This window comes from Somniosus microcephalus, unplaced genomic scaffold (assembly GCF_052327205.1).
Source record: "Somniosus microcephalus isolate GS21.2 unplaced genomic scaffold, FLI_Smic_1.0 unresolved_chr1, whole genome shotgun sequence".
In the NCBI taxonomy this organism is placed as follows: domain Eukaryota; kingdom Metazoa; phylum Chordata; class Chondrichthyes; order Squaliformes; family Somniosidae; genus Somniosus; species Somniosus microcephalus.
In genome coordinates this window covers 162572307-162596649 of record NW_028225179.1, presented here as the reverse complement: position 1 = coordinate 162596649, position 24343 = coordinate 162572307, and the positions used below count along the sequence as shown (strand labels likewise).

The 24343-nt window shown below is 45.6% G+C and overlaps 1 protein-coding gene across 2 annotated transcripts in view; it reads right to left on the bottom strand.

The window, feature by feature from the left end:
• Positions 1-24343, bottom strand: part of LOC147096431 (zinc-binding protein A33-like) — a 49755-nt gene that overhangs the window by 18883 nt on the left and 6529 nt on the right. Inside the window, exons 4-5 of one of the 2 annotated variants that reach the window (XM_085975193.1) lie at positions 8625-8644; positions 8412-8536 (exon numbers count right to left, since the gene is read on the bottom strand). In XM_085975193.1, coding sequence (XP_085831319.1) covers positions 8412-8536; positions 8625-8644 — 145 coding nt within the window. Of the gene's footprint in view, positions 1-8411; positions 8537-8624; positions 8648-24343 lie in introns of both variants that reach the window. The other variant, XM_085975192.1, reaches the window with a different exon arrangement.

Genomic DNA, 24343 nt, shown 5'->3' with positions numbered 1-24343 from the left:
TCTTTTACACCCTTTTCTTCTCAGTGGAATATATATTTTTTGGAAGTTGTAAAATAACTCCTTAAATGTACACCACTGATCATGTATCGTCTTACCCTTAAATCTATTTTCCCAATCCACTCTACTAAATTCCGCTCTTATACCTTCATAGTCTCCTTTATTCAAGCTTAGCACGCTTGTTTGAGATCCAACCTTCTCACCCTCTAATTGAATATGGAATTCAACCATGTTATGGTCACTCATTCCAAGGGGATCCTCTACTAGGACATTTTTAATTAATCCCGTCTCGTTACACAGGACCAGATCTAAGGTTGCTTGCCCCCTGGTCGGTTCAGTTACATACTGCTCAAGAAACCCATCCCTAATACACTCAATGAACTCAACCTCAAGGCAGCCCTGCCCAATTTGATTTGTCCAATTAATATGATAGTTAAAATCCCCCATAATTATAGATGTTCCCTTATTACAAGCCTCAACTATTTTCTGATTGATACTCCGTCCAACAGAGTTGCCACTGTTCGGAGGCCTATAGACTACGCCCACTAGTGTTTTTTTCCCCTTATTATTCCTTACCTCCACCCAAACTGTTTCATTATCCTGATCTTTTGACCCAATATCATTTCTCTGTATTACAGTGATTCCTTCCTTTATTAACATAGCCACCCCACCTCCCCTTCCTTCCTGCCTGTCCTTCCTGATCGTTAAATAACCTGGTATGTTTAATTCCCAGGCATTGTCACCCTGCAGCCATGTTTCTGTAATGGCCACAAGATCATACCCATATGTAGTTATTTGTGCCATTAACTCGTCTATTTTGTTACGAATGCTATGTGCATTCAGATAGAGAACTTTCAAAGATGTTTTGTGACACTTAGTTCCTGCTTTTGCCCTTTTTATTACTTTACCTTTTTATTAATCTACCTGTCGGATGTATCTGTCCATGACAGTATTGGTAGCAGTGACCACCACACAGTCCTTGTGAAGACGAAGTCCCGTCTTCACACTGAGGACACACTCCATCGTGTTGTGTGGCACTACCACCGTGCTAAATGGGATAAATTCAGAACAGATCTAGCAGCTCAAAACTCGGCATCCATGAGGCGCTGCAGGCCATCAGCAGCAGCAGAATTGTATTCCACCACAATCTGTAACCTCATGGCCTGGCATATCCCTCACTCTACCATTACTATCAAGCCAGGGGACTAACCCTGGTTCAATAAGGAGTGTAGAAGAGCATGCCAGGAGCAGCACCAGGCGTACCTAAAAATGAGGTGCCAACCTGGGGAAGTTGCAACACAGAACTACATGCATGCTAAAAAGCGGAAGCAGCATGCTATAGACAGGGCTAAGTGAACCCACAATCAACGGATCAGATCAAAGCTCTGCAGTCCTGCCACATCCAGTCGTGAATGATGGTGGACCATTAAACAACTAATGGGAGGAGGAGGTTCCATGAATATCCCCACTCTCAATGATGGTGGAGCCCAACACGTGAATGCAAAAGACAAAGTTGAAGCGTTTGCAACCATCTTCAGCCAGAAGTGCTGAGTGGGTGATCCATATTGGCCTCCTCCTGAAGTCCCCACCATCACAGAAGCCAGTCTTCAGCCAATTTGATTCACTCCATGTGATATCAAGAAACGGCTGAGTGCACTGGATACAGCAAAGGCTATGGGCCCGGACAACATCCCGGCTATCGTGAAGACTTGTGCTCCAGAACTAGCCGCGCCTCTAGCCAAGCTGTTCCAGTACAGCTACAACACTGGCATCTATCCGACAATGTGGAAAACTGCCCAGGTATGTCCTGTCCACAAAAAGCAGGACAAATCCAACCCAGCCAATTACCGCCCCATCAGTCTACTCTCAATCACCAGCAAAGTGATGGAAGGCAGCATCTGTGGAGAGAGAAACAGAGTTAACGTTTCAGGTCGAGTAACTTATCGTAATTAATATAAGTAGAGAAAAAGTACTAGAGAAACTAATGGGACTAATAGCCAACAAATCCCCTCGACCTGACGGCCTACATCCTAGGGTTCTAAAAGAGGTGGCTGAAGAGATAGTGGATGCATTGGTTTTGATCTTCCAAAGTTCCCTAGATTCAGGAATGGTTCCAGCGGATTGGAAGGTCACAAATGTAACACCGCTATTCAAGAAAGGAGGGAGGTAGAAGATCAGCCATGATCTCATTGAATGGCAGAGCAGGCTCGAAGGGCCGAATGGCCTACTCCTGCTCCTGTTTCTTATGTTCTTAACTCCTACCACCGACTCAGTATCAGACATGACTGCAGCTCGCTGAGTGCAAGGCTGCTTGACCGTAGCTTTTCATTGTGTGAGATTAACTTTATGCAAAGCTGCAGGAGATTTTTACACCGCAGCTTGTTTATCATGCTAAATAAATGTCTAAAAACGGGGGTATGATCAGCATGCAGCTTGCTGTCATCTGGGTCCTGATCAATGACTAACCCGCCCCCAGTACAGGTATCGGTGCAGACTGCAGAACGTAGCTCTGATCAGTGTGGACTCTCCCAGTATAGGTGTGTGATACAGGTATCAGTGCAGGGTGCAGATCTGATCGAGTCTCGCTCCTGTTTAACATTTCCTTGTCTGTGTCCATTCAGTCTCATTGTAAATGTTTTGAAATGTATATATTTTTAATTCAGGTTCTCTAGATCTTTTATCTATAAATGATTTAATGCAAATTTTGATTTTATAACCTTTTAACAATCTTTGGTGAATGTGTCTGTCACAGAGGAACCAGTTTGATTAAAGACCGTTTGTAGGTGGGAAAAAGATGTGGCTTTCAAAAGGGAATTGGATAAATATCTGAAGGAAAAAAAATGCGGAGGGCTACGGGGAAAGGGCGGGGGAGTGGGACTAGCTGAAGTGCTCTACCGGAGAGCGGGCGCGGGCTCGACGGGCCGAACGGCCTCCTTCTGTGCTGTAACCATTCTCTGATTCTATGGCTCACAGTCCAAAGAAGGCCCAAAAGAAACCCGGTCAGACCGGTTCAGATGGGTACACAATTAGCCTCAGGGTCACTGGGCTGGACTGGGAAAATAGATCCCATTTTCACCTTGCGAATAGTATAAAAGGAGCCCTGGTGAAATTAAGAGCCTGCAAGTACAGATTCAAGTTTAGGGATGAGAGTTGGAAAGTCTTTGCTGGACCTATGTGTTTCAAATTAATTGTTTTATTAATCCAAAACGATATGATTGATTTCATATTTTATATCAAGAATGAAGTGATGTTGGTGAGTGTATAATAGGTTTGATTCCTTCAGTTATAGTTTGTTGTCATTAACATTAATTGTGTTGTATCCTGCACTGTCACGGTGAGCTGCAATCTGGGTATTTTCGGGGTGCGGTAGAATCCTCCCTCAGTTCGAAGGGCGAGAACATTTTCTGGGTCAGAATCACACGATATCGCTCCATTATAACTCAGACATTTCCTGGGTCTGATACAGGAAACTTTGTGCTATCCGGAGATTGTATGTCCGGCAACTTCGATCTAATGGCAGAAATCAGCAGCCGTTTTGGTTAGGTTTTTTTTCTTCTCCTAGCATTCTTTTCACAGGCAGGCTCTGGAAAGCGTCTTTGTAGCTTAGCAACAGCTTCAGAGACGCTTCCAAGCTACTGGGCCGAGTGTTTACAAGCTGTTGCTGAGCAACAGTGTTTGTGGTCAGATACGGCAGGCTCTGGGAAAGCGTCTCTATCTTAGCAACAGCTTCAGAGACGCTTCCAAGCCACGGGCCGAGTGTTGACAAGCTTTTGCTAAGCAACAGTCTTTGTTGTCAGATACGGAGATGAAAAGTTCCGTATCTGATAACATTGACGCTGGTCTATCCGGAAGTTTTGAGGCAACGGCAGCAGCTCGGTCCCGTGGGTGCCGGATAGCACAAAGTTTCCTGTACTAAGGTAAGAGACAGGTACACTGATTTCACTAACCAAGTTCAAAATCTTTGGGGATAATATTTTATGAACTGTGTTCATAGAAGGATGCAGCACAGAAGGAGGCCATTTGGCCCATCGTGCCTGTGTCGACTCTTTGGTAGAGCTATCCAATTAAATTCACTCCCCTGCTCTTTCCCTGCAATTTATTTTCCCATCAAGTATTTATTCAATTCTCTTTTGAATGTTACCATTGAATCTGCTTCCACCGCCCTTTCAGGCAGCGCATTCCACATCACGCCTCTGGTTCTTTTGCCAATCACCTTAAATCTGTGTCCTCTGGTTACCGACCGTTCTGCCACTGGAAACAGTTTGTCCTTATTTATGCTATCAAACCATTCATGATTTTGAACACCTCTATCAAATCTTCTCTTAACTTCCTCTGCTTTAAGGAGAACAATCCCAGCTTCTCCAGTGACTCCACATAACTGAAGTCTCTTGTCCTTGATACCATTCTAGTAAATCTCTTCTGCACCCACTTCAAGGCTTTGCATTCCTTCCTAGAGTCTGGTGCCCAGAATTTTTTTTTTTTTTTTAATTCGTTTATGGGATCTGGGCGTCACTGGCAAGGCCAGCATTTATTGCCCATCCCTAGTTGCTCTTGAGAAGGTGGTGGTGAGCCACCGCCTTGAACCGCTGCAGTCCGTGTGGTGAAGGTACTCCCACAGTGCTGTTAGGGAAGGAGTTCCAGGATTTTGACCCAGCGATGATGAAGGATCAGCTGATATACTTCTAAGTCAGAATGGTGTGTGACTTGGAGGTGGTGGAGTTCCCATGCGCCTGCTGCCCTTGTCCTTCTAGGTGGAAGAGGTTGCGGGTTTGGGAGGTGCTGCCGAAGAAGCCTTGGCGAGTTGCTGCAGTGCATCTTGTAGATGGTACACACTGCAGCCACGGTACGCCGGTGGTGGAGGGAGTGAATGTTTAAGGTGCTGGATGGGGTGCCAATCAAGCGGGCTGCTTTGTCCTGGATGGTGTCGAGCCTCTTGAGTGTTGTTGGAGCTGCACTCATCCAGGCAAGTGGAGAGTATTCCATCACACTCCTGACTTGTGCCTTGTAGATGGTGGAAAGGCTTTAGGGAGTCAGGAGGTGAGTCACTCGCCGCATAATACCTAGCCTCTGACTTGCTCTTTTTGCCACAGTATTTATGTGGCTGGTCCAGTTAAGTTTCTGGTCAATGGTGACCCCCAGGATGTTGATGGTGGGGGATTCGGTGATGGTAATGCCATTGAATGTCAAGGGGAGGTGGTTAGATTCTCGCTTGTTGGAGATAGTCATTGCCTGGCACTTCTGTGGTGCGAATGTTACCTGCCACTTATCAGCCCAAGCCTGAACGTCGTCCAGGTCGTGTTGCATGCGGGCATGGACTGCTTCATTATCTGAGGAGTTGTGAATGGCGCTGAACACTGTGCAGTGATCAGCGAACATCACCACTTCTGACCTTATGTTGGAGGGAAGGTCATTGATGAAGCAGCTGAAGATGGTTGAGCCTGGGACACTGCCCTGAGGAACTCCTGCAGTGATGTCCTGGGGCTGTAATGATTGACCTTCAACCACCACAACCATCTTCCTTTGTGGTAGGTATGACTCCAGCCAGTGGAGGTTTTTCCCCCTGATTCCCATTGACTTCAGTTTTACTAGGGCTCCTTGATGCCACACTCGGTCAAATGCTGCCTTGATGTCAAGGGCAGTCACTCTCACCTCACCTCTGGAATTCAGCTCCTTTGTCCATGTTTGGACCAAGGCTGTAATGATGTCGGGAGCTGAGTGGTCTTGACGCAACCCAAACTGGGCATCAGTGAGCAGGTTATTGGTGAGTAAGTGCCGCTTGATAGCACTGTCGATGACACTTTGCTGATGATTGAGAGTAGACTGATGGGGCGGTAATTGGCCTGATTGGATTTGTCCTGCTTTTTGTGGACAGGACATACCTGGGCAGTTTTCCACATTGTCCGGGAGATGACAGTGCTGTAGCTGTACTGGAACAGCTTGGCTAGAGGCGCAGCTAGTTCTGGAGCACAAGTCTTCAGCACGATAGCTGGGATATTGTTGGGGCCCATAACCTTTGCTGTATCCAGTGCGCTCAGCCGTTTCTTGATATCACGTGGAGTGAATCAAATTTTCTGAAGACTGGCTTCTGTGATGGTGGGGGCCTCGGGAGTAGGCCGATATGGATCATCCACACGCGGCTGAAGATGGTTGCAAACGCATCAGCCTTGTCTTTTGCACTCATGTGCTGGGCTCCACCATCATTGAGGATGGGGATATTGATGGAGCCTCCTCCCATTTGTTGTTTAATGGTCCACCACCAATCACGACTGGATGTGGCAGGACTGCAGAGCTTTGATCTGATCCGTTGATTGTGGGATCGCTTAGCCCTGTCTATAGCATGCTGCTTCTGCTTTTTAGCATGCATGTAGTCCTGTGTTGCAGCTTCCCCAGATTGGCAGCTCATTTTTAGGTATGCCTGGTGCTGCTCCTGGCATGCTCTTTTACACTCCTTATTGAACCAGGGTTGGTCCCCTGGCTTGGTGGTAATGGTAGAGTGAGGGATATGCTGGGCCATGAGGTTACAGATTGTGGTGGAATATAATTCTGCTGCTGCTGATGACCCACAGCGCCTCATGCATGCCCAGTTTGGAGCTGCTAGATCTGTTCTGAATCTATCCCATTTAGCACGGTGGTAATGCCACACAACACGATGGAGGGTGTTCTCAGTGTGAAGAGGGGATTTCGTCTCCACAGTGACTGTGCGGTGATCACTGCTACCAATGCTGTCATGGACAGATGCATCCACGACAGGTAGATTGGTGAGGATGAGGTCAAGTAGGTTTTTCCCCCATGTTGGTTCTCTCACCACCTGTCGCAGGCCCAGACTGACATTTATATCCTTCAGGACTTGGCCAGTAGTGGTGCTACCGAGCCACTCTTGGTGATGGACATTGAAGTCCTCCACCCAGAGTACATTCTGCGCCCTTGCTACTCTCAGTGCTTCTTCCAAGTGGTGTTCAACATGGAGGAGTACTGAGGGTGGTAGGTGGTAATCAGCCAGAGGTTTCCTTGCCCATGCTTGGCCTGAAGCCATCAATGTTGAGGACTCCCAGAGCCTTCCCGGCTGTACAGCACTGTGCCGCCAGCCCTGGTGGGTCTGTCCTGCCGGTGGGACAGGACGCACCCAGGGATGGTGATGGAGGAGTTCGGGACATTAGCTGAAAGGTATGATTCTGTGAGTATGACTATGTCAGCTGTTGCTTATAGGCCAGACCAGGTAGATTTCCTTCTCTAAAGGACATTAGACAACCAGATGGGTTTTTGGGACAATCTGATAGTTTCATGGTTATCATTACTGATACCAGATTTATTTAATTAACTGAATTTAAATTCCCCAGCTGCCGTGGTGGGATTTGAATTCTCATCTCTGGATCATTAGTCCAGGCCTCTGGATTATTAGCCCAGTGACATTACCGCTACGCTACAATACTTCAGCTGTGACCTAACCAGTGTTTTATAAAGGTTTAGCATCACTTCCTTGCTTTTGTACTCTATTAATAAAACCAAAGATCCCATTTGCTTTTTAACCGCCTTCTCTACTTGTCCTGCCACCTTTAAAGATTTGTGTACATGCACCCCAGGTCTCTCTTTCCTGCACTCCCTTTAAAATTGTACCATTTAATTCATATTGCCTCTCATTCTTCCTACCAAAATGTATCACTTCACACTCCTCGGCGTTAAATTTCATCTGCCATATGTCTGCCCGTTTTACCCGGCTCTCTATGTCCTCCTTAATTCTGTTACTACCCTCTTTATTGTTTACTACATTTCCGAGTTTCGTTTTAGCTGCAAATTTTGAAATTATGCCCTGTATACCCAAGTCCATGTCATTAATATATTATTAAAAAGAGCAGTGGTCCCAGTACCGACCCCTGGGGGACATCACTGTATACTTAGAAACATAGAAACTAGGAGCAGGAGTAGGCCATTCGGCCCTTCGAGCCTGCTCCGCCATTCAACGAGATCATGGCTGATCATCCAAACCCTAGCACCCGGTCCCTACACCGACAGCCATCCCACCCAAGCCCTATCCCCGTAACCCCACACATTTAATCCCCCCTAACACTAAGGGCCAATTTTTATCATGGCCAATCAACCTAACCCGCACATCTTTGGACTCCAGTGCGAAAAACAACCGTTCACTACTATTCTCTGCTTTCTGTCTCTCAGCTCATTTTGTATCTATGCAACTGTCTCTTTAATCCAATGCGCTTCAGTTTTGCGAACAGGTCTATTATGTGGTACTTTGTCAAACGACTTTTGAAAGTCCACATACACATCATCAACCGCACTGCACTCATTCACCCTCTCCGTTCTATCTGAATTTTCCACATGAATTTCCTCTTCCCTAAATTTGTTGTATTCACACAATGAGAGCTTTACAGTGATAAATGGGAAGACAGAAAGTTATTTACCTGGACTGATGCTCGCTCTCATTTCTTTCCACACTGTGTACTGTAGAGGGCCGTTGAATATTCCCAGTGACACAGAGTCAGGTACCACTGGCAGTGTAACACCCTGAGCACTAATGAAAGAAATCCTGTGAATATAAAACATTCAGTATAATCACTGTTGCTTTTTGACTAATTAGTAATTGAATTTAAATGTCAATACAGAGACTGTCAAACCTCATGTCCCGGGAAACTTCCTTCTGAAATAAAACAGAAACACGGATCAGAGGAATGATGTGGGAGAGGATAATCAAATTTTAGCGGCACAGATCAATAACAGAGTCTGTAGCCAACATGTTACCAAGTAACAATCATTTATCTGTCTCAGTGAAGGAACAGCACAGATCAGACAAGAATTAAATCATAGAATGGTTACAGCACAGAAGGAGGCCATTCGGCCTGTCAAGCTCGTACCAGCTCTCTGCAGGATCACTTGTACCCTACAATTTTTTTTCCTTCAGGTACTACTGACCTGGCCCTTAACATCAAGAAAACCAAGGAAATCATTGTGGACTTCAGGAAGTCTAAAAAGGCGGAAGTCACACCCCCATCCACATCCATGGGGCTGTGGTGGAAAGGGTGGACAGCTTTAAGTTCCTCAGAGTCCACATCACGGAAGACCTCTCCTGGTCCCTCAATACTTCCTCTCTGGTGAAGAAGGCCCAGCAGCGCCTATATTTCCTAAGGAGGCTGAAGGGATGTAACCTGTCACCCCTGATCCTCTCAAACTTTTACCGCTGCACAATAGAGAGCATCCTGACGAATTGTATCACAGTATGGTATGGCAGCTGTAGCTCCTATGACCGGAAAGCCCTGCAGCGGGTAGTCAAAACTGCCCAACGCATTACCGGCACCCGGCTACCGACCATAGAGAACATCTACCAGAAACGCTGTTTACGGAGGTCACTGACCATCATCAAAGACCCTACCCACCCCAGCCACAGTTTGTTCACCCCCCTGCCATCTGGGAGACGCTACAGATGCATTCGCACCCGAACGACCAGATTTAGGAACAGCTTCTTTCCCAGGGCTGTCATCCTACTGAACTCTACAAATAAACTCTAAAGCCTGCACATCTGCCAATGCACTTTATTATGTTTATGTTAATGTATTACAAGCCAAATGAATGTTGAATGTTTAAATGTCTTAATCTAAATGTACACTCTCGGGAGCCGCAAGCCTACATTTCGTTGTACTGCACTTGTGCACTAACAATGACAATAAAGTTGATTATTATTATTATTATCCAATTCCCTTTTGAAGCCACGATTGAATCTGCCTCCACCACCCTCTTGTGAAGGAATGAGCCATACCTATTGTGGTAAACCACTTTTATCGTTATGTTTAATAACAAGCTGAGGGGCAAAATACACCATCCTATGAAATACTCTGACTTATTAAAACATGACAAACTGGGTTTAAAAGTCTAAAAGCCTCAACGACACAAAGCTGTAAACACCATACAGGCTTTTGAGGTAAGATCAGTTATTGACACTGAAACAATAGTCCTATTGAAGCAGAGGGTTAGAGCTTCCAGAAAGTCTGCAGCTTGGAAAGAACACAATAATACCCTGTTAAAGTGTCTTAAACCAACACTTTGAAATAAATCACATAAATTAAAGAAACATATGCCTTCATAAATATGACATCAAATGAAAGACAGGAGACATAATTCTTAATACAACCAACTGAGGTGGCTAGGGGGACAATGGTGCATCCGGTTGAAGTGTTTTTAATTTACATTATGTAAAAAAATACAAACAGAAGACTTTCATAAATATGACATCAATAGATGCACCAAGCAATCACATTGTTTTTGTGTTGAACTTGGAACACCTAGGAGACACGAAGTCTGCTTACAACCAGCTGAGGTGACTTAAGAATTGAACAGGAGACCTTCGTAAAAATGACATCAAATAGAGCCACTGCTGTCACATTGTTTTTAAGACAAGTTTTGAACACCTAAAAGTAGAGACACGATTCTGCAAGCTAACAACTGAACTGACTGTAAGAATAGAAAGGGTCAACAGAAATATGACTAGAGATAATTAGCTTTCATCAGCAGAAAACTTCAAAGGATATACCACTGAGAAAGAATATAAATATAGAACTTTCAAATGGGAAGACAGAATTCACTGGAAGGGGCAAAGCGATTTTCAGCTTCAGAGACAGGCTCTGAAAGCCTAAAACTCTTTGAGTCTCGGATAATCAAAGGTATTTGATTTTGGTGGATATCCTGGAATAAGAATAAGTAGAAATGTAAAAATGTAATGACGTTAAGATTTGAGAATAAAGATCTCTGATGATAAGAATTGTAAAGATTTGTATTTTGAACTGTTAATGTTGCGACTGAATCACCAGCTGTTAACTGCATGTCGGTTCTTTAATAAATCTATATATTTTTAGAATTGTCTCACATAGTACTTCTGTATCAAACTCGCAAACTCAATCTCTGTACACTCTTTGGTGAGGAGTTGCAGAATTCTGGAGGAGTTTTCCGGACCCTCATAATACCCAGAAGGTTACAGTCTAGTTAAACTTAGTAAAAGTGCTATCTGGAGGATGGTAACATCTTCAGGTCATTCCTTTCCTTTAGGGAGAGATAGTCTGGACCTTTAGACCCAATTAAGCGTCTTTAGGATTCGGCTATCTCTAACTTTAGTTGAAGGTGAACATCTGGGGAATACGCCTGATCTGGGGTAGCCCGAAAGGGGCTAGGACTAGTAATTATCCCTTCACTCTCAGGCAGTGCATTCCAGATCCTAACCACTCGCTACGTAAAAAAGTTTTTCCTCATTTCGCCTTTGGTTCTTCTGCAAATGACATTAAATCTGTGTCCTCTGATTCTCGACCCTTCCGCCAATGGGAACAGTTTCTCTATCTACTCTGTCCAGATCTCTCATGATTTTGAACAGCTCTATCAAATCTCCTCTCAATCTTCTTTGCGATAAGGAGAACAACCCCAGCTTCTCCAGTCTATCCATGTAACTGAAGTCCCACATCCCTGGAACCATTCTTGTAAATCTTTTCTGCATCCTCTCTAAGGCCTTCACATCCTTCCTAAATTGTGGTTCCCAGAATTAGACACAATACTCCAGTTGAGGCCGGACCAATGTTTTATAAAGCTTCGTCATAACTTCCTTACTTTTGTACTCTATATTTCTATTTATGAAGCCCAGGATCTCGCATGCTTTTTTAAACACTTTCTCAACCTGCCCTGCCACCTTCAACGATTTGTGCACATATACCCCCAGGTCTCTCTGTTCATGCACTCACTTTAGAATTGTACCCTTTAGTTTATATTGCCTCGCCTCGTTCTTCCTACCAAAATGTATCACTTTGCACTTCTCTGCATTAAATTTCATCTGCCACAAGTCTGCCCATTCCACCAGCCTGTCTATGTCCTCCTGAGGTCTATCACTATCCTCCTCACTGTTCACTATACTTCCAAGTTTTGTATCATCTGCAAATTTTGAAATTGTGCCCTGTACACCGAAGTCCAAGACATTAATATATATCAAGAAAAGCAGTGGTCCTAGTACCGACCCCTGGGGAACACCACTGTACACCTTCCTCCAGTCCGAAAAACAACTGTTCACCACTACTCTGTTTCCTGTCACTTAGACAATTTTGTATCCATGCTGCTACTGTCCCTTTATCTTCAACTTTGCTGGCAAGCGTATTATGTGGCACTTTATCAAATGCCTTTTGGAAGTCCATGTACACCACATCAACTGCATTGCCCTCATCAACCCTCTCTGTTACCTCATCAAAGAACTCAATCAAGTTAGTTAAACACGATTTGCCTTTAAGAAATCCGTGCTGGCTTTCCTTAATGAATCCACGCTTGTCCAAATGACTGTTAATTTTGTTGCGGATTATTGTTTCTAAAATCCTCCCCACTACCGAGGTTAAACTGACTCGCCTGTAGTTGCTGGGTTTATCTTTACATCCTTTTCTGAACAAGGGTGTAACATTTGTAATTCTCCAGTCCTCTGGCACCACCCCCGTATCTAAGGAGGATTGGAAGATTATGGCCAGTTCCTCTGCAATTTCCACCTTTACTTCCCTTGGCATCCTATTGACAGTCCTGATTACTTTTTTTTTATTAGTTTATGGGATCTGGGCGTCGCTGGCAAGGCCAGCATTTATTGCCCATCCCTAATTGCCCTTCAGAAGGTGGTGGTGAGCCGCCTTCTTGAACCGCTCCAGTCCGTGTGGTGAAGGTACTCCCACAGTGCTGTTAGGTAGGGAGTTCCAGGATTTTGACCCAGCGACGATGAAGGATCAGCGATATATTTCTAAGTCAGGATGGTGTGTGACTTGGAGGGGAACTTGGAGGTGGTGGTGTTCCCAAGCGCCTGCTGCCCTTGTCCTTCTAGGTGGAAGAGGTCGCGGGTTTGGGAGGTGCTGCCGAAGAAGCCTTGGCGAGTTGCTGCAGTACATCGTGTAGATGGTACACACTGCAGCCACGGTACACCGGTGGTGGAGGGAGTGAATGTTTAAGGTGGTGGATGGGTTGCCACTCAAGCTACTTTTAAGTACAGCCAGCCTTTCTAGTACCTCCTGTTTATCAATTTTTATGCCATCCAGTATCTCAACTACCACCTCTTTCATTATGTAAAGGGCAGAGAAGAGGAAGAATTTCTGAAGTGTGTTCAGGAGAACTTTCAGTATGTTTCTGACGCGTCGAGGGAGGAGGCATTGTTGGGTCTGGTTCTGGGGAATGAGGTAGGTCAAGTGGAGCAAGTGTCAGTAGGTGAACATTTATGGAACAGTGATCATAGTATCCATAGATTAGCTATGGAAAAGAACAGGGCGCAATCTAGATTTAAAATGTTTAATTGGGGGAAAGCCAATTTCAGTGGGATGAGAATGGAGCTGGCCCAGGTAAACTGGAATCAAAGCTTGGCGGGCAAAACCATAATGCCTTTAAAGAGGAATTAATTCAGGTACAGTTGAGGTACATTCCCACTAGGGGGGAAGGCAGGGCAACTAAAGTCAGGGCTCCCTGGGCGACGAAACAGATAAAGAATATGATGAAACAGAAAAAGAGCACATATGACAGGTGTCAGGTTGCAAATACATCTGAGAATCAGGCTATATATAGAAAGGTCAGAGGAGAAGTGAGAAAGAAAATAAGAGGGGCGAAGAGAGGGTATGAGAATAGAATGGCAGCCAACATAAAAGGTAATCCAAAAGTCTTCTATCTATATATATAAAGCGGCTCTTCTGTCTGTCTGTCCCGATGTCTGTCTGTCTGTCCGCCTGGTCTCTATACGTTTGGAAGTTACAGAGCGTACCGATGCGCACGTCGCCTCAAAAGAAAGCTTGCGATTCCGGACCGGTCATAGGCGTATTTACGTTTCGGCCGGACAAAAATCCCGCCCGCGGTATCCCAAAAACGTTCAGCGTTCCACTCATTAGCATCTCATTAGCGACCGTGTGACGTCGAGGTCTTCCTACAGTTGAGTGTCGAGTGACTCGACGATTGACCAATCCTACGCTTCGGTGACCTGACCGGTCGACCAATCGGTGCGTGTGTGGGCGGGCCTTATCCTTCTGAACCGAGGTGAGTGGCCGCCATCTTGATTTTCCACGATTTTTTCCCCCACACTTTCTGTGTGTTAGGGAACTAAGGTAAATATTTCAATTATGTGTTAGGCAATTAATTAACAATTTATTTGAGTTTTATATTGTGTTTAGCAACCCCCCCCCCCCCTCCTCCTCACCCTCGCGCAGGGGGGACTCGGGGCCTGAAGCTGAAAAAATTTCTCTCTCTCTCTCTCTCTCTTTCTTCCCTCTCTCTCTCTCCTTCTCCTCTTCCCTCTCTCTCCTTCTCCTCTTCCCTCTCTCCTCTTCCCTCTCTCTCCTTCTCCTCTTCCCTCTCTGTCTCTCTCTACTTCCCCCTCTCAGGTGTCGCGGACGGAGCGCGGGCGCGCCGCCCGAAGTTTCCCGCTCGCTAACGGCCTTGCCGGCTCCCGCGGGCCGCTCGCACTGACCGCGCATGCGCCGCCCGCACTCACCGCGCATGCGCCGCCCGCACTCACCGCGCATGCGCCGCCCACACTCACCGCGCATGCGCTGCCCGCCCGCCCGCAGCGGCCGTCCATCAGCCATACGCGGGGGACCTCAGCAACGGCACCGGACCTCAGGCGCTAGGCAGGGGGAGGGGCCGGAGAGAGGGACAGAGGGGAGTGGGGGAGGGGAGGGGTGGGGGGGGAGAGGGAGACAGGGGAGGGGAGGGAGAGAGGGGAGGGAGGGAGAGAGGGGAGGGGAGGGAGGGAGGGGAGGGGAGGGAGAGAGGGGAGGGAGGGATAGGACAGGGAGAGGACATGACAGGGAGAGGGGGGGGACACACAGGGGCAGGGAGACCAAACGCCCCAAAATTGCCCTCGCGCCCCAAAATTGCCCTCGCAACGCGGGGCTCCCCAGCTAGTAGGCATATAAATAGAAGAGTAGTAATAGGAGGGGTGGGTCTGATTAGGGACCAAAAAGGAGACCTATGCATGGAGACAGAGGGTATGGCTAACTAACTTGATTGAGTTCTTTGATGAAGTAACAGAGAGGGTTGATGAGGGTAATGCAGTTGACGTGGTATAGATGGATTTCCAAAAGGCATTTGACAAGGTGCCACATAATAGGCTTGCCAGCAAGTTGAAGCCCATGGAATAAAAAGGACAGTGGCAGCATTGATGCGAAATTAGCTAAGTGACAGGAAACAGAGTAGTGGTGAACAGTTGTTTTTTTGGACATGAGGAAGGTATACAGTGGTGTTTCCCAGGGGTCGGTTCTAGGATCACTGCTTTTCTTGATATATATATCAATGACTTCAACATGGGTGTACAGGGCACAATTTCAAAATTTGCAGATGACACAAAACTTGGAAGTACAGCGAACAGTGAGGAGGAGAGTGATAGACTTCAGGAGGAGATAAACATGCTGGTGGAATGGGCAGACATGTGGCAGATGAAATTTAATGCAGAAAAGTGCAAAGTGATACATTTTGGTAGAAAGAATGAGGAGAGGACATATAAACTAAATGGTACATTCCTGAAGGGAGTGCACGAACAGAGAGACCTGGGGGTATGTGTGCACAAATCGTTGAGGGTGGCAGGGCAGGTTGAGAAAGCAGTTAAAAAGGCTTACGGGATCCTGGGCTTCATAAATAGAGATATAGGGGGAGAAATTCAGTATCGCCCATTTGAGGCGCGACTATCGGCTGGGCGCAAAGTTTAGCGCCCGGCGCAAATTATTGCCGCCGACTGCAAAATTCGCCTCTCTCGCCCCTGGAGGTGATTGGAGCGCTAAATCAGGCGCTACACAACTCTATTAAGGCACTAAGCCCGAGGAGCGAGGTGCTACCTCAGAGGGCGGGCGCAGCGCAGGTGCTGTCAGTTAGCGATTGAACACAGCATCTTCTTCCTTGGTAAAGACAGATGCAAAGTACTCATTTAGTACCTCATCCATGCCCTCTGCCTCCATGCGTAGATCTCCTTTTATGGTCCCTAATCGGCCCCACCCCTCCTCTTACTATCTGTTTACTATTTATATATGCCTATAGAAGACTTTTTGATTCCTTTTTATGTTAGCTGTCAGTCTATTCTCATACTCTCTCTTTGCCCCTCTGATTTCCTTTTACACTTCCCCTCTGAACTTTCTATATTCAGCCTGATTCTCACTTGTATTCTCAACCTGACATCTGTCATACGCCCCCTTTTTCTGCTTCATCTTACTCTCTATCTCTATCGTCATCCAGGGAGTTCTGTCATGGGGATGTACCTCGACTGTACCCGAACCATCTTCTCTTTAAAGGCAGCCCATTGTTCGATTACAGTTTTGCCTGCCAATCTTTGATTCTAATTTACCTGGGCCAGATCCATTCACAACCCAGTGAAATTGGCCTCCCTCCAATTAAGTATTTTTGCTTTAGATTGCTCCCTGTCCTTTTCCATAGCTAATGTAAACCTTATGATACTGTGATCACTGTTCCCTAAATGTTCCCCTACTGACACTTGCTCCACTTGCCCCACCTCATTCCCCAGAACTAGATCCAGCAATGCCTCCTTCCTCGTTGGGCCAGAAACGTATTGGTCAAGAAAGTTCTCCTGAACACACTTCAGTAATTCTTTCCCCTCTCTGCCCTTTACACAATTACTATCCCAGTCTATATGAGGAATGGGGTGGAGTGATTTACACTGGGAAATTCACAGGGTAAAACAGCCTCGCACAGTATATTTTTCAGGAATTACACAGGGTAACACTGAAATTGAGACCGTTTCCACTTCTTGGTGACTATTTTATTCTACCACTGTAGTTTTCTGACAGATCTTTCTGCAGCACCAATGTTGCGGTCAGAACTCAGCAGAACAAAGAGCCGCCAGACACCTGGCGAAGTTTTGGGGAGACTGATGTTCTCTACAGTTAAATCGGACTTCATTTCTATCTGTTATTCGATGTTTATTACAGATTGCAATCACCTCTGATTGGTAGCAACGCGCTGCTGTTTGCCTTGGATTTCAGTTCCCAGCGCGGTATGACATGAGGTACTCGAGCAGCAGCCACTGCATAACTCGGCTCTGCCAGTTGTAGGGTTAATGCACACAGTACAAGGGGTAGCCTTTCAACTCTGTGTTTGCCGTTCTCTGTCTCCCTCTCACACAAAGGGGTTGGATTTTCATTGAGGAGCCGGGTAGGAGGCAGGACTACAATTTTCGGGGTTGTAGTCCCGCCTCCATCGAGTTCGAGGCAACCCACGCGATTTTGACTTGATTGACCTTGTTGAGCCCGCCCAGCGGGCTCAGCAGGCCAATTAAGGGCCACCCGGCAACAGGTGACGTCACAGATTGACCTTTCATCTGTCAAGACCTTTTGACAGATGAAATATCAGCTGTTTGAAGCTGTCAAACACTGACAATCTGTACTCTAAGTTAATTCCTTCCTTTCAGGACGATTTAGAGATCTCCCCAGAACAGAAAGCTGAATGCTGGATCTTTTGACAGCTCGCGGCCATTCTGCTTTCTGTGCCGGTGAGATGAGGAACTCCCGAGGCCTGAAGGCAGGAAGGCTGTAAAGGTAAGTAAAACTTCTTTAAACACTTTACACACACCAAACACACTTACCTCTGCACTCATGCACCCATCACTCACCTGAACACCGGACATCTCGACCCCTCCAAGCCCTTCATCCCGACGGTCCGCCTTGCTAACTTGGCGTGGTTTGGAGCCGTCGGGAATTCCATATTTCACCAATGAAAATAGGGATTAGGCTAAAAACTGCCTGTTAACTACCTGTTAACAGGCAGTTAATTGGCACTAATCCCCTTCCCGCCTCGGGTCGGGTACCCGCCTCCTTTGAAACTGGCATGGAGGCGGGTTGGGTTCGTGCCCCCCAATTTCGCGATTTTAACCCCCCACACGCCTCCAATCCCGCCTCCATGGCCCTATGAAAATCCTGCCCATACTCTCTCCCTTTAATCTGATTGGTACAGAAGCTGGTAGAATATGTAAACGGCGAAGCTAAAGTTTATTTTTTTTAAAGTAGTAATCTCAGTATTGGATGATTAAACCACGTGAATGGAAATGTTTCTGCAACACGAGTATTCAGAGATCCAGCTAATATTTGGTTCGGTGTCACCTGTATCGCTTACCTCAGAGCTACAGACATAAATCCCTCTGAATATAGAAGAGCGCCGAGCATCCACAGGAGGGGCCCAGGCAGAGCAGGGGAAACAAATTCTGAGAACATTTGCAAAAGTGACATCGCAGAGGACGTAGTGGAGGACCTCGTGAAAGCTAAGGTTTTTCAATTTAGTACATACTCTATAACATTAATTGTAGTTGGTGGTCGTTAATTGAGAAATAACTATCTTAAAAAAAGGAAACAAAAAGAAATAAATAATCATAGAAATTAATTAATTACTAATTGAACACTCACACCCAACCCTTCAGCTGCTTCATCAGTGACATATTTGCACCACACAAGTGCCAGGCAATGACCTATGTCCAACAACAGAGTCTAACTTTACTGGACCAGCCACATAAATACTGTGGCAACGAGACCAGGTCAGAGGCTGGGTATTCTGCGGCAAGTGACTCACCTCCTGACTCCCCAAAGCCTTTCCACCATCTACAAGGCACAAGTCAGGAGTGTGATGGAATACTCTCCACTTGCCTGGATGAATGCAACTCCAGCAATACAGGAAACTTTCGTTTATCCGGAGGTTAAATGTCTGGAAAGCTCTATCCACCGGCAAAATTCAGGAGTCGGTTCAAATAAGTTTTTTTCTTTTCGTTGCTTTTTTTCTCCAGTCGTGGCTCTGCAAGGTCTAGCTGAAGCTGTTGCTTACAGAGACGCTTGCAAGCTGCAGCCGACTGTTTTGAAGCTGTAGGGTTTGTTGCTTCACACGGAGCTCAGAAGCTCCGTGGGCTAAAAATTCGGTGGAGGCGCAAATGGGGCGCCCAGATCGCCTGGGCGCCGGAATTACCGCTGCATTCGGAGCAGTAGCGACCGCTGGAAATTCAACTTGTGCGCCCCAAGAGGGACACGGGGCGCTGCTCGAGGCGTCCCGCGTCCCTCTTAGGGCGCTGAAACTGAATATCGCAGCGCAACGTGCCGCAGTGTGGAGGACAAATTCATGGAATGTATGCAAGATAGTTTTCTAGATCAGTATGTTGAGGAACCAACTAGGGAACAGGCTATCTTAGATCTAGTATTGTGCAATGAGAAAGGGTTAATTAATAACCTTGTAGTAAAGGGGCCTTTAGGGAAGAGTGACCATAATATGATAGAATTTTATATTGAGTTTGAAAGTGATTTAGTTAAATCCAAAACTAGGCCCCTCCCTTCTGGAACCACGATAGGGTTCCCCTTGTCCTCATCTTTCACCCCACCAGCCTCCACATTCAACGGATCATCCTCCGCCATTTCCGCTACCTCCAAAGTGATCCCACCACCAAACGCATCTTCCCCTCCCCTCCCCTTTCAGCATTCCGTAGGGACCACTCCCTCCGAGACACCCTAGTCCACTCCTCTATCACCCCCAACAGCCCTTCCCCTTCGCCTGGCACCTTCCCGTGCAAGCGCAGGAGATGCAACACCTGCCCCTATACCTCCCCCCTTCCCACTGTCCAGGGCCCCAAACATCCCTTCCAGGTGAAACAGCGATTTACTTGTACTTCTTGCAATCTAGTATACTGTATTCGCTGCTCACGATGCGGTCTCCTCTACATTGGGGAGACCAAACGCAGATTGGGTGACCGCTTTGCGGAACACCTCCGTTCAGTCCGTAAGGGTGACCCCGAGCTTCCGGTCGCCTGTCATTTTAATTCACCACTCCATTCCCACTCGGACCTCACCGTCCTTGGCCTCTTGCATTGTTCCACGGAAGTTCAACGTAAACTAGAGGAACAGCACCTCATCTTCCGATTAGGCACTTTGCAGCCTTCCGGACTCAATATCGAGTTCAACAATTTCAGATCATAACCTCGGCCCTTATTACACTTTTACTTTTTTTTCCCACCCCTTTGTTTTGGGTTTTCCCTTCCCCCCCCCTTTCCTTTTTTTTTCTCTCTCCCACATGGCAGCTGTCTCTCATCCTGCCAGTACACTTCACACCTAATCTGAGCTGTCTTTTGTCTCCACTGTCCTATCACCATCTCGTCTGGTTTTGAATACCTCTTAATGTCTCTTTACTTCTTTTGTTCTATTGCAGCCCTGCCTTCGATCTATTTCATTTCCTTTCCAGTTTTGAAAAAGGGTTTTGACCCGAAATGTCGACTCTAATTTCTCTCCACGGATGTTGCCTGGCCTGCTGAGTTTTTCCAGCATTTTCTGTTGTTATTTCGGATTTCCAGCATCTGCAGTATTTTGCTATCATTAGTTTAAAGCCCTGTCTACTGCCCTCGTTTTTCAGTTCGCCAGGACACTGGTCCCAGCCTGCTTTAAGTGGAGCCCATCCCAATGGAACAGCTCCCTCTTTCCCCAGTACTGGTGCCAGTACCCCATGAACTGAAACCCCTTCCTCCCACACCACTCTTTAAGCCACTCATTTAAACCTCTAATCTGTTTGTCACTATGCCAATTTGCACATTGTTCAGGTAACAATCTAGAGATTATTACCATTGAGGTTCTGTTTTTTAATTTGGATTCGAGCTCCTCAAACTCCCTCAGCAGAACCTCATTCTTAGTTCTACCTATGTCCTTGGTTCCCACGTGGACCACGACAACTAGATCCTCCCCCTCCAAGTTCTTCTCCAGGAGATGTCTGTAACTCTAGCCCCCGGGCAGGCAACACAACCTTCGGAACTCTTGGTCGAGGCTGCAGAGAACAGTATCTATCCCCCTGACTTATACTGTCCTCTACCACAACTACATTCCCTTTCACTCCCCTCCTGCACCATGGTGTCATGGTCAGCTTGCTCATTCTTCCTGCAGGCTTTTCCCTCATCCACACAGGCAGCAAGAACCTCATACCTGTTGGACAAGGGCAAAGGCTGAGGCTCCTCCAGCACTGCACCTGGGGTCCCCTTACCTGCCTGAGTTGCAGTCACACCCTCCTGTCCCTGACCACTAACCAGACCTGTACCACTACCTAACCAAAGGGGTGTGACTGCCTCCTGGATCAAAGTGTCCAGGTAACTCTCCCCCTCCCTGATATCATAATAATAATCAACTTTATTGTCATTGTTAGTGCACAAGTGCAGTACAACGAAATGTAGGCTTGCGGCTCCCGAGAGTGTACATTTAGATTAAGACATTTAAACATTCAACATTCATTTGGCTTGTAATACATTAACATAAACATAATAAAGTGCATTGGCAGATGTGCAGGCTTTAGAGTTTATTTGTGGGGTTCAGTAGGATGACAGCCCTGGGAAAGAACTGTTCCTAAATCTGGTCGTTCGGGTGCGAATGCATCTGTAGCGTCTCCCAGATGGCAGGGGGGCGAACAGAACTGTGGCTGGGGTGGGTAGGGTCTTTGATGATGGTCCGTGACCTCCGTAAACAGCGTTTCTGGTATATGTGCTCTATGGTCGGTAGCCCTGCAATGTCTGCACCTCAGACTCCAGCTCAACAACTCTGAGCCGAAGTTCCTCAAGATACAGGCAATTACTGCAAGTGTGGCTGTCCTGGATCACAATGTTCTCCACACACTCCCACATGCTGCAGTTGCGGCACACCACCTGCACTGCCATCCTATGACCTTGTTTTATTTGTATTTAGGTAACTTAGTTTACAGTGTAGTTTCTTGACTACTTACTTGATCTAGATTATGTTATGGGTAATTAAATTAAATTAAATATCTACCTGTAACACAAGTAGTGTAGGCAAAAACCAGCAATATTCCAGGATACTTAACTTTTAGAAGAGATAAACAAAATGGAAAAGGAGGAGGGGTAGCCCTGCTAATAAAGGATGGGATAAAGACAGTGGAGAGAAAGGATCTTAGCTCCGAAAATCAAGAAGTAGAATCAGTTTGGGTGGAGCTAAGAAACAGCAAAGGACAGAAAACATTGGTGAGAGTTGTTTATAGGCCCCCAAACAGTAGTTGTAACGTAGGGCAGAGTATAAATCAGGAAATTAGAGGTGCATATAACAAGGCTAATACAGTAATCATGGGGGACTTTAATCTACATATAGACTGGGCAAACCTAATATGCAGTAATAGTGTAGAGGACAAATTCATGGAATGTATGCAAGATAGTTTTCTAGATCAGTATGTTAAGGAACCAACTAGGGAACAGGCTATTTTAGATCTAGTATTGTGCAATGAGAAAGGGTTAATTAATAATCTTGTAGTAAAGAGGCCTTTAGGGAAGAGTGACCATAATATGATAGAATTTTATATTGAGTTTGAAAGTGATTTAGTTAAATCCGAAACTAGGGTCTTAAATCTAAACAAAGCAAACTACGTTGGTATGAGGGGTGAGTTCCTAAGGTAGATTGGGAAACTACATTAAAAGGTATGATGGTAGACAAGCAATGGCTAGCATTTAAATAATTAATACATAATTTACAACAAATATACATTCCTTTAAGGCACAAAAACCCCACAGGAAAAGTGGTATAACCATGGCTAACAAGAGAAGTTAAAGATAGTATTAGATCAAAGGAAGAGGCTTATAACGTTGCCAGAAAGAGTAGTAAGCCTGAGGATTGGGGGAATTTTAGAATTCAGCAAAGGAGGACCAAGAAATTGATAAAGGGAAAATAGAATATGAGAGTAAACTAGCGAGAGACATAAAAACAGATTGTAAAAGCTTCTATAGGTATGTAAAAAGGAAAACATTAGTAAAAGTAAATGTGGGTCCCTTACAGGCTGAGACAGGAGAAATTATAATGGGGAATAAGGAAATGGCTGAGAAATTAAACAAATACTTTGTGTCTGTCTTCATGGAAGAAGATGCAAAAAACTTCCCGGAAATAGTGGAGAACCAAGGGTCTAGCGAGAATGAGGAACTGAAAGAAATTAGTATCAGTAAAAAAAAGTAGTGGAGAAATTAATGGGACTGAAAGCCAATAAATCCCCTGGACCTGATGGCCTATATCCTAGGGTTTTAAAAGAGGTGGCTGTAGAGATAGTGGATACATTGGTTGTCATTTTCCAGAATTCCATAGATTCTAGAATGGTTCCCGCGGATTGGAAGGTAGCAAATGTAACCGCACTATTTAAGAAAGGAGGGAGAGAGAAAATGGGGAACTACAGACCAGTTAGCCTGACATCAGTAGTAGGGAAAATGCTAGAATCTATTATTATGAAAGGGAAATCATTTTCGACAAATCTGTTAAGAGTTTTTTGAGGTTGTAACAAGCAGAATAGATAAGGGAGAAGCAGTGGATGTGGTGTATTTGGATTTACAGAAGGTATTCGATAAGGTGCCACACAAGAGGTTATTAAACAAAATTAGGGCTCATGGGATTGGGGGTAATATACTAGCATGGATTGAGGATTGGTTAACGGACAGAAAACAGAGATTAGGAATAAACGGGTCATTTTTGGGTTGGCAGACAGTAACTAGTGGGGTACTGCAAGGATCAGTGCTTGGGCCTCAGCTATTCACAATCTACATCAATGATTTGGATGTGGGGACCAAATGTAATATATCCAAGTTTGCTGATGATACAAAGCTGGGTGGGAATGTAAGTTGTGAGGAGGATGCAAGGAGGCTTCAAGGGGATATAGGCAGTCTAAGTGAGTGGGCAAGAACATGACAAATGGAATAGAACGTGGAGAAATGTGAAGTTATCCACTTTGGTAGGAAAAATAGAAAAGCAGAGTATTTTTTAAATGGTCGGAGATTGGGAAATGTTGGTGTTCAGAGGGACCTGGGTGTCCTTGGACATGAGTCATTGAAGTTAACATGCAGGTACAGCAAGCAATTAGGAAAGCAAATGGTATGTTGGCCTTTATTACAAGAGGATTTGAGTATAAGAGTAAAGACGTCTTACTGCAATTATATAGGGCCCTGGTGAGACCACACCTGGCATATTGTGTACAGTTTTGGTCTCCTTACCTAAGGAAGGATATACTTGCCATAGAGGGAGTGCAACGAAGGTTCACCAGGCTGATTCCTGGGATGGAGGGATTGTCCTTATTCTGAAATTTTTGAGGCTATAGCTAGCAGGGTAGATAAAGGGGAACCAGTGAATGTAGTATATTTGGATTTCCAAAAGGCATTCGATAAGGTGCCACATAAAAGATTATTACACAAGATTAGGGCTCATGGGGTTGGGGGTAATCATCTATCTAGCATGGATAGAGGATTGGTTAACAGACAGAAAACAGAGTAGGGATAAACGGATGTTTTTCAGTTTGGTAGGCTGTGACTAGTGGGGTGCCGCAAGGATCAGTGTTAGAGCCTCAGCTATTTACAATCTATATTAATGACCTAGAT